Here is a 15,851-nt window from a genome sequence, read left to right on the forward strand (position 1 = left end):
CCCCGGGCTGCCCCGGGCCGCGCCCTCCAAAGGGGCCGGGGCGGAGGAGCTGTGGCAGTGCCACCGGGCCGCGCCCTCAAAAGGGGCAGGGGGTGGAGGAGCGGCGGCACTGGCACCGGGCCGCGCCCTCAAAAGGGGAAGGGGAGGAGGAGCGGCGGCACTGGCACCGGCTGCAGTGGCACTGGCCCCGGGCCGCACCGACCGACGGCTGCTCGGGGAGCCGGCGGGGCCGCACCTCGGACAGCGCCGAGGCGCCCGTGCTGCGCAGCTCCCGGCGGCACCGACGGCCGCGGGAGGCTCTCACCGTGACCGCCACCGCCCTCCCCACGACATCAGGGCCCGAGGGCACCATGACGCTGCTCAAGCTGTCCCTCATGGCCTTCAGCTTCGTCTTCTGGGCAGCGGGGCTGACCATGCTCATCATCGGCCTCTGGGCCAAGGTGTCTCTGGGCAGTTACTTAGCGCTGTCGGCCAGCGGCTACCCCAGCGCCCCCACCATCCTCTTGGCCACCGGCGTCGCTGTCATCATCTGGGGCTTCCTGGGATGCTTCGGCGCCGCTACGGAGCACCGGGGACTCCTGCGCGCCTACAGCGCCTTCCTGGCGGCCGTGCTGGCGGCCGGGCTGGCGGCCGGGCTCTCGGCGCTGCTGTACCGCCAGACCCTGGCGCAGGGCTTCCAGGAGGGGCTGCGCCGGGCGCTGCTGGCCTACGGGGAGGACGACGGCGTGGCGGACGCCCTGGACGCCCTGCAGCGAGCCTTGTCCTGCTGCGGCGTGGAGAGCTACCGCGACTGGCTGCGCTCGCCCTGGGCGCTGGGGCAGAACGGCTCGGTGCCCCTCAGCTGCTGCCGGGCCCGCCGCGGCTGCCAGCGCCGCCCGCCCGACGCGCGCTGGCTGCACCGCGACGGCTGCTTCGGCAGGGTGTCCGCCTTCGTCGGCAGCAACCTGTACTGTGTCGCCACCGCTGCCCTGGGGCTGGCACTGCTGCAGCTCGTCGGCATCGTGCTGGCCTGCCTGCTGGCTGCCCGCGTCCCTGCCCACCTGCTGGGCATCGCCACCCCTCGCTGAATCCCCCCACTCCTACCCCTAGTCCCCTCCTGCCCTCTTCTTTCCCTCATAACTGTGTACATCCCACTGGGAATATCCTTCCTTCAGATTCAGCATTTCCACTTGAGCATCGTCCTCCAGGCTCCATTCCTCTGGAGCCTGTGTTAGGGGCTATGAGCATCTAAGTCCTTCAGGGGGGAAGGTGCTGGGAAGGTGCGTGCTGGCCTGACCATGTGTCCTGCAGGGCAGCAGGTCCCCGCTGGAGCCTCTGGACAACTTCTGCAGGGAGTGGTGGCAGCATGGACATCACTCTCTGAGGCAGCAGGGACATCTGTGGCAAGGCTGGCCGGTTTTCTGGGTGATGTAAACAGCAAGGCACCTAAACGTGGACCAGGAAAGAGTAGAGGGTCTAGGAGAGCAAGAGAGGTGTCTCAACATTACACCATGTGAGTATTCTTCTGAGACTGGAAAATGATGTTACTGGAAAGCTGCTGGAGTGCTCGAGGGGCAGGCCTGGTCCAGGGGACAGCCGTGCCAGCAGCTGGCACTGGGAGCTGCTTGAGGGACTGTCTTGCACCGTGCATCCCATTGCCGCAGATATCCTCCTTCCTTCGGTGTGAGTGAATTCAAGTTGTCCAGCTGCTACGTGTGCTTTTCCCGCTGTTTCCAATGCCGATTTCCATCCAAAGGTGGAGCTGCAGCTCTAAGTGTTACTCCCTCCTTCAGGATATGCCTGTCGTCGTAGCCAGTGTGTGGCTGGTTATAGATATCTTTGCCGGGCTGAAAAGACCTAAAACCTTGGTCCCTGTTGTACAGGAAGATGGCAAAAGCTGTACGATCAGATCTGATGAGGGATGGCAAGAGGAGGGAAGGGTTCACTACCCTTCAGAAGTTTGTTTTGGACTTTTACTGTTAACATCGGGATGAATGGAATAGGCTGACTGTTTTATAAAAGGGTTTCTAGAAAACAGCCCTCAGACTGTAACATTGTTCCTCTCTCAAAGGATCTGTCTCTGAAGTCTGCCCCCACCTACATTTTTGAAGCCAGACCTGTATACAACCTGAGAGTAAATGGAGAATCCCCAAGACTTGCTGTGCAGCCCTGGGTGTATTCAGGTCAGACAGCAAAATAAATCTACAAGAATTTGGGGTTTTTTGCAACAGGTCTGGATTTGCATTTGGAGTTTGAGGAAGAGCAAGCCATGCACTTCAGAGAGTCCTGAACTTTCATAGCTTAACGCTGGCTTCTTTCCACTTCCTTAATACCCATGAACTCTATTTTTACATATTTCTCTACTTCACAGCACAGACATGCCCACCTTAACCAGCAAACAGGGGAGGAATGATTTCAGAAAAGAACCACAAGAACCACCAGAACATGGCATCTCTTAGGAATGTGGCTTGCAAAGTTGGGGAGGATGATCAAATGAGTAAAGGAGATGACTGGTATCTTCATGGAAGAGTGGAGCAACTTTGGGGGAAAAGCTTTTTTTCATGTATTAGGCAGCTATTTAGCTATGATAATCATGTTCCAGGGTAACAGTGTAGTAGTGTGAACAGTCTTTGCAGTCATTTGGGTATTCATCTGCATGGGTGGACCCTGCAAATGTGTTAGGAATCTCTATAGGCAAAACTGTGCTTTAATTTTGAGGGCTGATGTTTATTATTTTACAAAATATAATTTTTGTTTTTGCTTGTAAATGTCTGTGTATATTTTTTGAGTTATGCAATAGTGGAGTTCCTGTTTTTTTTCTGGAAGTCAAGATGATGTTGTACAATTTTAACAATGGGCAAAAAGTATAGTTTGTATGGTAAATGTTACTTGAGAAATAAAGTTTAGCAGCTGCTAAGAGCAAAACAGGTCACTGTGTCAACTCAGAGTATTTGCATTGCTGAATGTCCACACAAGGTGCAGCTAAATGCAAGTGAAATGAAGTGTACATTGAAATGTAGAGACAGAAGGATGTTGTGGGTTTTAAAAATTATTATTCAAAAGATCCATTATAGATGCAATAAAACAGGCATTTGTAGAGAGTGTGGGAAAGGGACATGGAATTGCACTGGGTTTATAAAAAGATCTTTATTTGAGTTAATAGGCTCTGAAAATTTACAAGAATATGACATTGCTCTATTTTTACTTCACTGATGACTAAAATTATTTCTTCTTTGATTTTGACCCTTCTGTGATTTCTTCTTTGATTTTGACCCTTTTTGCTTTATGTGACACAAAGCTGGTCAGTCAAAATTAAGTACTCTGCTAAAACACATTCACACATAGTGTAAATGTGCTCTTCAGTGAATTTACTCTGGTTTTAAGTTGCTAAGAATATCAAAATAAGAATAAGTTTGAAACATACCAGTGTATGTTTGTATGGTGATCAGGTCTGAATCTGAGGATATCAGCTGAATGTAATGAATAATTTAAAATGTAAATATCACTCTGCATTCTTGCCCTCACTAAAATAGGATAAACCTTGGCAATGACCACGTAAGTGCTAAATATATTTATATCACCAAAGATTTAATGAACTGGCTGTGAGTGTTAGTTAAATATTTATTGCCAGTTCCTAGAATTAACAACATTAACTTTTGTAATTGTAAGAAAGAAATGTCATTCTTCTCTAATTAATTTCCAGATTAAGAGATTCCCAGAAACTGTTTCAATTGTCAGAAATTCTTTGTGCTCAGTGACCAAATCTTACTTTAAGTTTTAAAATTTATCTGGATTCAAGGTTCATTTTGTTCTGGATGGCTGTAACTGGAAAATGTTACTCTGGACAGCACCATCTATCCCTTGCTGGAATATGTGTTTGTCTTCTGTCAGCTTCAACTTTAAAGTCACTCATCAAAATGGTATATTTTAATAAAAGATCATGCAATTTTTTTGCAAAAGGCTAATATAAATTCTAACATTACTGTGTATTCAAATCAAGGAGCAGTGTTGCAGTTGTAGACACAACAGCTCTGTTGTTTGGACAAAGTGAGATTTAGGATTAACAGGGTGCTAAGATTAGACCCTTGTTATGAAACAAGGACTATTTTATAATGCTGATCTAGAATGCCAAGAATATAAATCTTTCAAACTTCAAAAGTGCTTTGATATTTAATCCAATATGAATTATTTACTGTAGCTAAACTTTGTGTTACAGAAAATCAGAACTAAAAATGGCCTTTATAACAGATGAGTTTTTAGATAAGAACAGGTGAATTTTAAAATAAGAGATGGCTATTCTGGGGTCAGAAAACTTAAACAATTTGCCTTCCAATGTATGTAGAGTTTACTTTTAAATGCCACTGTTTACTTTGTGCCACTTGAAAAGTTAATGGCAGTCATGTTGTCTCCTTGAAGTTTAAGCTTTTCAGGATGATATTTTGGAAAGTCATTCAAAGCAAACCAGAGTGCAAAACAATCTAGTGGTAGGATCTCCTGTGATTCTTCTGTTTCCATTTCAGTCATTGTAGGGTAAGCCTTCTGACAGCAGTAGTGAATATTTCATTGGTCGTGCACCCATTGTGAGTCAAAACGGTAAAAATACGTATTTCTCCTCAACTCTGTGTGATTCAAACCCCCAGATTTCACTTTGCTCAATACGCCATTTTAGTTTGCTGAGAAATTACTTAAAGTACCACAATTTAATCCTGCTTTGTTGTGCCCTCTACTGTTGCCATCTACTTTCTGGGCCAGTAAAATGCAAATATCAAAGAATTTAGTGTCCCGTGTTATCACAGAGAACACCATCACACATACACATTCTTCAGAAGCATATTGGTCAAATATATGGATTTGCTTGTGAATGAGACAGAAAAAAAGGAGCAAACTAAGGAACCTATTCTGTCCTTCACATTACCTTTGATTTGCAATTAACACACAGTACTCTGTTGTAAGGAGGAAATATTTTGTTAATGCTTTTAAATCTACAAAACAGAATTTATTAGACCATCTTATCTGGGCTACAGAATTAAAATTATCAAATTAAGCATTATTTAAAATGCTCTAATTCTATCAAGATCTCTCTAATCTACCTGAAGTGGTTTCTGTGCAGCTTTGTTTCTCCTGTGCACTCATTCTCCTTATGTCTAGAGTCACTCTAAGGTTGGCTAAGTTTTGAGTTAAGTAGTGTTTGAAGCTTCAGTCTTAGACTATTCCCATTTTGTAGATGTTATCCCTGATTTGTCATATTAGGGTACTCAGACTGACACATTGTGAATATAACATTTGTATTTGTTGGTTTTGAATGGTATCTTGAGTCTTAGGCAGGGCCACAACAAAATAAAGGGAAGTGCAATGCTCATATTGACCAAGACAGTCAACTCCTTGGGACTGACAATTCTTGAAAGACTATCAAATTCCATCCTAACACTACAACAAGGAGATCACATACTGCTTGGTAATTCATGTTTCTAGTTTTCCCAAAATAATGGTTCTACAGCTTTTCTCTGTCTTAGTTGAATGCATCATCCTGAGGTATCAGCACTTTAGAGAAGTGGTGTGGTCTCACAACCTAAGAAAAGGAATCTTTCATGCTTAGTGTTAATAATTTCAGATAGCTTCTCTTCTTCCAGGTCACAGAGATGGGGTGCTGAGAGTATCTCTGGTCACTTCTAGGACTGACTGTAGGGTTGGGATTGAGAATATCTTGGTTAAAATGTCAGCATCAGTAGCAGTAGTTCTACTGCTTTACTGCTGTTCTGAGGGCATCTTCCTGGGCTGTTTCTCTGCTTTTGGTTCCTTGACTTGGTAGACAGCACTGTGTAGGGTCCCAAAAGCCACCTCTAGGACAAGATACTCTTCTCAGTAGTTGTGCTGGAGTATTATGTCTTGTTCTTTGCCATAGTGTACTGGTGTCCCAGTAATCCCAGGGACTGCCATTCTTGCCTGGAAACCCTCAGAAGAGAAGAGGTGGAGGCTTGTCAGATGCAGTAGCACCTTGAGTTTCAGTGCAGAGTTCAGGGAAAACAATCATGTAGGTAAAGCACAAATCCAACAGCTAAATATACTTATCTCATAATTTGGAAAATATAGTTCACTGAAACAGGTAAAGAAAACATCAGAATAACTGAGGTATAAGCAGAATTGGAAACTCATTAATATTGCAAAATTTCCCACCAGTGTGGCATGTTCACACTTTTTAATCCATTTTGCCCTTCCACCTACCTCTCTAATTCCACTCCTTATTCCTGGAGTGTATTTATCTGTAATCTCAGTTATTAGTTTTCTGCTACCTTATGGGCTCCCTTAAACAAATTCCTTTATTTTCTAGCTTCCCACCCCAAGGTCAGGCAGTCCTTCGACATCTGAGCTCCTTGCTGGAGAGGTTTTTGAAAAGAAGCCTTTTGATTGGCCTGTTTTAGTAACAGCACTTTTCTAGCACTAGTAGTTTACAATTATGTGAAAAATTTGACAGAAAGTCATAATTAAACAATGATTTCAGATAGCTATTTTTCTATCAGGTATTTGTTTCTTAGCAAAGGCAACGCTCCCTCTGCTCTCCTTGCAACACTCCCTCACTCGCTCTCTGCTCCCCTTGCATATATCATCTCTCTTGGCTTGATGGTGTTGTTGCTGTTTTTTTGTTAAAATGATAATATTCTGGGAAACTTAGGCAGAAGATAAATTAGTAATTTTACATAGAAATAAGTGGGTTTTGATCAGCTCTAGTGATTACATTAATAATTTAATTAATAATGTTTAGAAGGTACCATTGAGCTAACTCATCAGAAAATAAATGTGTTATGAGATACTTAGTGGAGAAAAAATGAAGGTCCCAGAAAACAAGTCTCATGGCTTAAAAGCAGAATACAGATAATTTCAAGTCTCCTGGTAGAGGGCATTGAGACATACCCATGGTTCATACAGCTGACAAGTAGAAATGAAGAGATGATGTGAATGCTGTTTCAAAGCCAGCTTAATAGCATGTGTTGTATATGTCATGCTTCTCATGTGTCAGGGATGTCATCCTTTATTTCCATTCTATCTGATGTTCCTTGTGTGCTTATGACATTCACATTTATTTCTTACCCAATTTTTGCCTTAAGACACTCATCATGCTCTTTTCCTTTAGCAGGGGGCTTAGCAGTGATGTTGAAGAACCACTCTGTCTCTGCTGGTAGATCCAATAAGATTTCTCCTGTGCTTCCTACATATTTCACCCCTAAAAAAGGACATCCCTATTTTTCTCTGAGCCTGCACTGTTCGGTGTCTTGTTTGCTTCTAATTTATAATACAAAACATAGATTAATCAGCTTGTCCACAGAGACTATAATAATAATAAAAAAGCTTCCCTTTAAGCAATTTGTTTGTCAGAGTTTACTCAATTGTACCATCTAAGCTTCATTAAAGTAATTCCCCTGCTGCTGCTTCCTCTCCAGCTTTTAATTATGACATTTTAGTACAATGGTCAGATCCTTAGCTGGTACATTTTTGGGAACTTCATTTTTTTTGTTCTTCCCTCTTGACTGTTATCATATGATTTCTATCCTATATTTACATGTTTTCAAGGTGTGCTATTCTGCTTCAAATGAGATTTTAAAAGTATTTGACACCCTCTTCTCCCACACAAAGATGAGAGGAACTGGCATCAGGTTGTAGCAGAGGAGTGTTAGATTGGATATTAGGAAAGATTTATACACCAAAAGGGTGGTCAAGCATTGGAACAGGCTTACCAGGGAAGTGGTTGAGTCACTGTCCTTGGAGGTGTTTAATGGACATGTTGATGTGGCACTTAGGGACATGGTGGCCTTGGCAGTGCTGGGTTAATGGCTGGACATGATGACCTTAAAGAGACAGTCCCATCTGCTGGCTAGCAATGGGAGCAGGCAGACCTCACAGTCCGTCTCATCACAGCTCCCAGATCCCTGCTGATTTATTCAGGGCTGTGGAAGTTGTGTGGTCAGCCTGTGGTGCTGTGTTTCTGTGGTCCATGCAGTTTCCTGCAGGACAGATCAGTGTGATTGTGTTATCAGTGCAAAAAGTGTTATCTGTGCTGTGCTGGCACTGTGCTGCAGGGGCTCTTTGCTCACATGGTGAGCACATGCTCAAGGAGCTAATGGGAATTGGGAATGTTACCTGAGGGTATCAATTCATCAAAGGGTAGATTCTAGAGATAAGAAAGAAACATTAAATGGTTCTCCTTGGGATTACTTTTGAAGGCTCTGGAAGTTTATTCTGTTCTCAGGTTTACAGAAAAGGACCTGGCGGCTGTGGAGGCTGGGTCCAAAAGGAGTTAGCAGGGTGCTCTTGTGACAAAGGTAGCCAGCCACATTCTGGGCTGTGTTAACAGAACTGTAGCCAGCAGGATTAAAGAAAATATTAATTCCTTTTCTCTGGCACTCATGAGGTTGTGTTTGAACAAATGTGTCCAGTTTTGGACAAGATAAGTTGATAAACTGTGACTTATCTGGCCCAGGGTCACTAAGTCTGTTGGGAAGCTAGGCAACATGATATATGAGGAGAGGCTGTGGGAGCTGGGTTTGTTCAGCCTGGAGACAAAAAGGCTTGGGGGGTCATCAAACAGCTCTCTTCATGTTTCTCATGGCATGATTTAGTATGCCCAAGATGCAGTTCTCTGGGTATCAGAGCTGTCTACATTTGCAGATTCTGCATTCTTGTGTTTAATCACATAGTGGTCACTTGTAGGGACTGACATGCATGTAAGTCACACTTAAGGTTTGAGGGGGAAAGAACAATCATTATGTGAGCAAACAGTGTGTAGGTAATTGCCACTGGTAGCAGTGCATTGTAATATGTTTTTCTTTACTTGCAAGGAAAGCAAATGCTTAATTTCAGTCCCACTATGCCAGAGACAAGAAGCAGTGATTTTTTTTCACTATCTTGTCCAGCAATTTCAGGACAAGGCAGTTAATATTTGTGTCCAGAGATTTTGTACATCATTCATCTTCTACTCCTATTCTCAGGCTGGACTGACTGATTTATTGCTGTGCTGAGTGCAGGCACTTGGGTTGAAGTGGTATGAGCTCCTATTGTGCAGTTGTCCTTCCCTCACCCATTCTTGGGGATGTTTTCAGCTTAGAAGGGCTGAAGAACCATGGCATAGCCAGGAGCAGAAGCCCAGATAGAGGACAGACACCTCAGTTGGTGAGTGCCATATAAATCTGCCCATATAAATCCCCATAATCTGGGGCACATGCTGGCATGGCTAGCCCTGCTCCTGGTTGCAGCGATGGCTCCCACAGAGCTGCCTGAAGCATCTCTGCAGTCACTTCTGGGGTTCACTCACTGCTGTTAGCAGCCTGGGAGAGCCCACACCCATTGTGAGCACCAGTCAAACTGCTGGCTCACAGAAGGATTGAATTGAAACTCTTGAAAAATATAACCAGATGTTCAACAATAGCCACTGAGTGCTAACAGATGGGACAGGCCAGTCAAGTGTTCTTGAGGCCTTGCCTTGGCATGCAGCAGCTTTTGTAATAGAATATGGCTAAGCACAATCCTGCATTTTTATTTTCTGTATAATGGGAATGTGTTACACACTCTGAAGAGGCCAGGATAAAAGCTGATTGCAAATGTGTTATAAATTTTAACCTGCTAAGAGAATCTTGATCTTAAAAATGTGCTACAATGCATTTTGGAACACTTCAGCTACACTTTACTCACAATAAGCTTCTGTAGAATGAGTAGATGTTACTTTAATGGTCCTGTACTTACTGAACAGTATGCCTTGAGCTTATAGCTGGTACTTTTATTAATGTGGACGCTTTCTAGAAAGCAGATATCATCTCAGGAGGTACCCTTAGGCACTCTGTATCTCCAGTACACTGCCTGCTGGGACAACGCTTTTTGGGAAATAGGAGTTTTACAGGCACAGCAGGAAGCTTTCCTTTCAGTGAAATCCTTTGTGCCAGTGCAGGTTGCAAGCAAATTCAGGGAGTAACAGTGTTGAACATGTGGACTTCAACTGTTCTGGACTATAGAGAAGGTGCTGAGAATGCTAGAGGGAATGGTTTGGCTGTTCTGGGCCACAGATCTCCTTGGGGAGAGATGAAGAGATTACTGGAATTTCGAGTTGTTCTGATACTTGTTTCTGTTGATGACATGTGTCCTGACATATGGCCTGAAAATTGGGGATGCTCCAAAACTGGGGATGCTCCAGATCAAAGCCACCATATTCCCAATTCCTTTACTGTCTGACAGTGCCCTGCATTCACTGGGCAGAATAAATCTGAACTGTGGAATCCAGGCAGCACTTTTTTTGGTATAAAATAAGAGGCAGAAGAAGATAAATGCTTAAGCTGACTATTTAAAATTTGGATCAAATAGAGTAATTCAATAGGTAAATGAAACATCTCTCTGAAAACGCTGTTATAGAACACCCAAGAAAACATCAATATCAATGTCATGTAACTTATCTTACCAATGCCAGAAAACTTTTCATAATACCCTTATGTAAGGATTTCCTGGTCTATTGCTTGTATTTTAAACAAGCACCTGCAATTAAAACATGCAATTTCTAGCTTCAAAATTCCTTAATTTTACGTTTTTAATAAGTAGAGCACATAAAGTGCCTTATGTAAAGAACAGACAAGAAGCCAGTTGTTCACCTTGCTGCCAGGCATCTGATTTCCAGGCAGATTATCTTAAATGTTTTATAAAGTTTGATATAAAAGAATGTTTGCAGTTCAACAGGGCAGGTATTAACACCATTTCTGGCAAAAAGGACTGTACTATACAGTTTCATGTTAAGTTTCTTTTTCTTTCTCCTGCAAATCTCTGCTTTGTACCCTGGGCTAAAAGCAAGACTATGGCCCCAAATACCAAGCAGGTGCGCTAGGTTGGAGAAATCACTGCTTGCAATGCTGCTTGTCATTCAGATTAAAATGGTGCATGGACACATTTTCCTAGAGGGCCCTTTACATGTGGTAAAAAGTCAGTGCTTGACATAATTGTATTAGACACTGGAAAGCTGACATGAATTTTTTCTTGATGCAAACATCAGTCATTTGCAGTTTTTGTGTTCAAAAAGTAATTCTCATCTTCCTTTTTAGAGACTTTCAGGCTGAGAAATTTTTAGTCTCTTAGTGGCTGCACAACTGTTCCTATTCATCACATGAGCAAGTTTGGGCTGGTAAATTCTGGTGCTGTTATATTGATTGTTGTTATATTGATTATTGATATCAGTATAACTGATGTTGTTATATTGGTTTTCTGAGAATGTATTAATGTTATTAAAAAGCCAGTAATGCATGTACAGCTGGAGAAACTCCAGGGAGTTTTAACAGTGCAATGGACATATCCAAAGGCTAGTGTCTATCAAGCTAGCAGGGGAAAGATCAGGCAACTGGATTCCATGTCACATTGTGTGGGATTTCTGGAAAGCCCCTCCAAAGTCATGTATAGCAGAGGCAGACTGCAACTCACTCATGTGGACCCTCACTCACTGCATCACCAAATCTAGATGGTTCCAGCTTTGGGTGGCAGCAGACTTGTATGGCACCGAAACCTCACAGTAAAGTCTCAGACTACATACTGAGGGGGAGGATCAGAGGATAACCTCTGTGACCACAGCTGTGGAAAGAGACAATTCCTCACAGGCTCTTTCCCCCTCACAGTGTCTCAGAGGACTCAAATTCTTGCCAAAACCTGGCGACAGACAGATCCTTGCAGATAGCACAGTGCTGTTTTTGATGCACCCTATAAGCTGCCCTAATCACTATGTTACAGTTTTAGTTCCTTAAAGATTTTAAGATATAGCACATCTCTAGGATTATTTTTGTTTCTCTTTTTTGTATCTTGCTCTCTGATGTAAAACAAAACAAAACAAAACAGGCTGAAACCACTACCACTTTTCAGTTTCACTGGACTCAAGCTCCACTTGTAATTTTAAAATATTTTTAGTTCAGGTGTTTATTCCACCTACCAACAATTTCTTCAGTCTAGCTAGGATTTTCTGAGCAGATCTACCTTTGGGAAACCTGGGCTGTCCCAAGTGAATACCAAAAATGCCCTTCAATTTCATGGGTCACTGATGCTCAGATGCAGCGTGACGTGATCCAGTGCCCATCTTTGCAGAGACTGACCTTGCCCATCAGAAAATGTACAAATAAAATGTGTTTAATCCTTGTTGCAGACAGAGAGACAGGGCCCTGAGGGACAGACTGGCTGCAGAAGCAGTGTGGCTGCTGCACACTGTGGCTGCATTCTGCACATGGGCTGGGCTGCCAGCTGTGCTCCATTATCCTACCCGGAGCCATGGAATGCCAGCCGTGGAACTGCCCTCCCAGCACAATGGTATAAATTCTACTTGTGCAAAACCAATATTTTCCAAAAAGGAGTTTGGTTTCCACAAAGCCTGCCTAGAAAGAGCTGTTTCATTTCCCTGGGGACTTTTGAGATCCCTGGATATTTATGAATGTACTTGTTCAGATAATTTAGAGCATGAGGATGTGACAGATTGTGTACAGAGATGTGGAAACTCCTGAGTAAGTGCTTGCTTGGGCTGATGTGGACAAACAAGGACTCATGGGGCTTCACAGAGATGGGCTTCCCAACAGCCCAACCCAAAACTGCAGGATTGTGCCTCAGTGGGTTGTTACCCTGCTCAGCAGTTTGGGGGTAGCTCACACAGAGCCAGTCCCACTCTCTGTGTGGTGATGCCCAAATCCTTTACATAATCTCTGTCTCTTCAACAGATTGGCTCTTATCTCTCTGTTCTGCCTCATCTGCTCCCATCCTGTGATGAGAATTCTCTGCTGCCTTCTGTCCCTGAAACAATCCCATGAGACTTAAAAAGAAGTGTTCTATTAGCCTTCAGTCCCAGGTAATTTTCACCAGGTGTAATTACAGCCTGACTTCTCTCCATTGCCCCTGAAATTTTGCTTTGAAATTGTCTGACACTGCTTCCTATTAGAAAAGCCATTTTACTTCACTTGGGGTGACTGCACTTCAGAAATGAGTAAAGTGATTTCTAAATGCAGCCTGAAAATGTTTTCAGCTAAGGGTTACTCTGGGTTCTTTCTTTATTTTTTTCTCAGAAAGAATTCAGTAAATTTGTCAGCCAACAAAAGAGATGGAAATTCAGGCTTTATCTGTACACATCAGAAAGGAGTCTGGCTCATAAAGAGAAAGGTGAAATTATTCCTTCTTCTTTGAAAGCTGACCTTTCCTCTGGCAAGGTACATCAAATTACTGATTTCATTGCAGTACCACTGGGAGCACTCTAATTCCATAAAATAAATTAGCATAAACACAAAGCACACATGACAGGTATATGAGAAAATGTTCCAAGTTCTTTCTGTGCAATATTAATATGTTATTCATCAGAGCTGTGAGTGAAGTGAGGGATTAATGTTTTTAGCTACATATGATTTATGATAGTGCAAGAACAAACATTGCTGCTTACTGTTAGGAGGGCGTTCTTTCCAGACAACTTAGTAAAAAGAATTTCTACTCCCTGTCTATCATTGAGATTAATTCAGATCATATTACATAAGCTTTTTGGAAACATGTTTTCTCTATTTCTGTCACCTGCACTTGCGACAGTTTTAGCTTTTACGTTGCAATATAAAAATTTTAGTTTCTTCCAGAAACTGATTATAAAACTCTTGATAGAAAAGACTGTACAACACATGCAAAGATGTGTAGTTACCTTGGCTGATAACAAATGGTAAGGAAAAAAGTATGAAAAAATCAGATAAATAAATGCCTGTATCTGCAAGTTACATGCAAGACCAATGCTATGATTATTTCTCAATAAGAAATTACATAAAAGGTGATTTTAGCTTTAAACTGTTAAAAATTTGCTGATTCCTAAGTCTAGCTTCGGGCAAAGCTTGAACTTTCATTGTTGCCACTGGGTAAATGCATAATTCATGCAATATGCAGGATTAATTTCTCTTATATGTCATTTAGGAAACCTGTTATTAAACCTAGTTACCAGGATAAGGGCTGAGATTGTTAAAATACTTATCATTCTAAATCATTCCAAATGATAGAATGACACATAATGGCAACAAATGAATACATTTTATCTCTTTGAATGGTGTTAATAATGGATATGTGTGAATATTAACCAGAAAAATTGGACATTCAGTAAGTCTATACAGAACTGGTTTAATGACATACAAAATGTCACCTTTTGGATTAATTTATCAGAAGGAATAGAAACTTAGAAATAGAAGGTTCCTTTTTGAACTTTTCATTTCCACATGAAATGATTGTGATCAATGCCGATGTTGAAGTTAATGGAAAAATTTCCATGTATGTACCAAAGGCAGCTCCTGCCAACAAATTAAAAGTGTTTAGGTCAGTCACCTGGTGAGGGGGGAGAGGAGCAGGAGCAGCTGGCAGAAGCTGTTCAGAAATGCTGGCTGTGTGCTGTGTGTGGCAATGCTGTTTCGTGCACAGAGCGTTGGGCATTCAGTGCTGTCAGCTCCCAGCAGGTAACAAATGAGCCCTGGGCAGCAGCACCTTGCAGCTCAAGGCTCACACACAGGCTGGTCCTCTGCCTGCCTCTCGTGTAGTCTCACTGTGTCAGACTCACTGGCTAGAGAGAACCTTTCTTACTGCAAGATTCTTAATGAACAGGACAGTTTTAACAGCAAAGGAGTGCTGCTGCTGAGACAAAGAACTGCATCCCACTTCAGAACACTGAACCCTAGGAAAAGGGGAGAAAATCTGTCTGCTTCAAAGTTCTTACCCACTGATCCAAAATTCCTAAGTAAATTTTAATTGTATATTTTTCTAGGAAGCGTAAGAACTGAGCTGAATTCCTCACTTCATAACACCATGGAAAGGCAGTGGAATTGCTGCAACTGGTGAATAAATCGGTGTACCCACCTGCACTCATATTGTTCACCTTGCAAGTGTCAGAGGTGAGGCACTGTGGGTTTTTTAATGCGGCCTCAGACAGTGCAGGAATGGTTCCTGCAGGTGAGACAGGTATGGCATCCTGAAGCAGCCTGGCTGGAGCCTGCTGTCTTGTAAGCTGACAGGCTTGTGTGAGCCATTAGCTGAAGAAGAAACCTCAAGAGTCAGGATACAGAGTGTAAGTATGCTCAGCCTGCATTGCTGCCTTTACATTAAAAAATGTGAAACCCCTCAGAGAAGCAGAGGTTATGCTTGCCCAAATGAATTTCTTTGTGTATGGTAACTCAGTGGCAACAGACATATTAATAATAAAATCAGACAAGTTACAATCTTAATATCCCAACAAAAGACACTGGGGCTTCTATAGCCAAATCCTGTTCCCCAAAGCAGCATCTGTTATCCACAGTGTTTATCAATGTGCTGAAAGCAGCATGGTAAAGAGGTGGTGCAGGAAGGTCAGTGAAAACTCATTTCACAGAGGAGAGCTGCACTGTGGCATTTGACCTTGACATTTAGCTTAGGTATGGCACATAGAACACCTTTATTTTACCTGTACAATCTTGGGTAAATATACAACTTGGTGCAGGCTACTTGCCTGTACAAAATTGCAAAGCTGTTTTTGTTTAACTATCTCTAAGTTTTGATTTACTAATTTCATATATGTATCCACTATCATCTCTAGTTTCATCTTGTACATTGCTTTTCCTGTATATGTGTCAGGTATTTTCATCCCAACATTTTTGCAGGAGAGAGAAAAAGCAATACTTCAGAAAATATTTTGCAACTCTATTTATATTTTTTCCCTCACATGTACTAAAGTAATAAGCTCACAGAACTCTCTGGCTAACCTTAATAACTAAATAATGAAAATAATTCAGAAAATAATATAATAATAATTTTATAATAATTACAAAAAAAAGGGTCCTGTGCCTGAATAAAGCAGTCCATATTAAATTCCCCCTGCATTTCTATGGGCTGTGATT

The 15,851-nt window shown here is 42.5% G+C and overlaps 1 protein-coding gene across 1 annotated transcript; it reads left to right on the forward strand.

Moving 5' to 3' along the window:
- The first annotated feature begins 296 nt into the window (after positions 1-296).
- On the forward strand, positions 297-2,906 carry LOC134417774 (tetraspanin-7-like). Its single transcript, XM_063155422.1, has one exon. It carries the CDS (start codon positions 351-353, stop codon positions 1,065-1,067), a length of 717 nt encoding a protein of 238 aa, XP_063011492.1. The 5' UTR covers positions 297-350; the 3' UTR covers positions 1,068-2,906.
- The last annotated feature ends 12,945 nt before the right edge of the window (positions 2,907-15,851 follow it).

This window comes from Melospiza melodia, chromosome 4, assembly GCF_035770615.1.
Source record: "Melospiza melodia melodia isolate bMelMel2 chromosome 4, bMelMel2.pri, whole genome shotgun sequence".
Lineage (NCBI taxonomy): Eukaryota > Metazoa > Chordata > Aves > Passeriformes > Passerellidae > Melospiza > Melospiza melodia.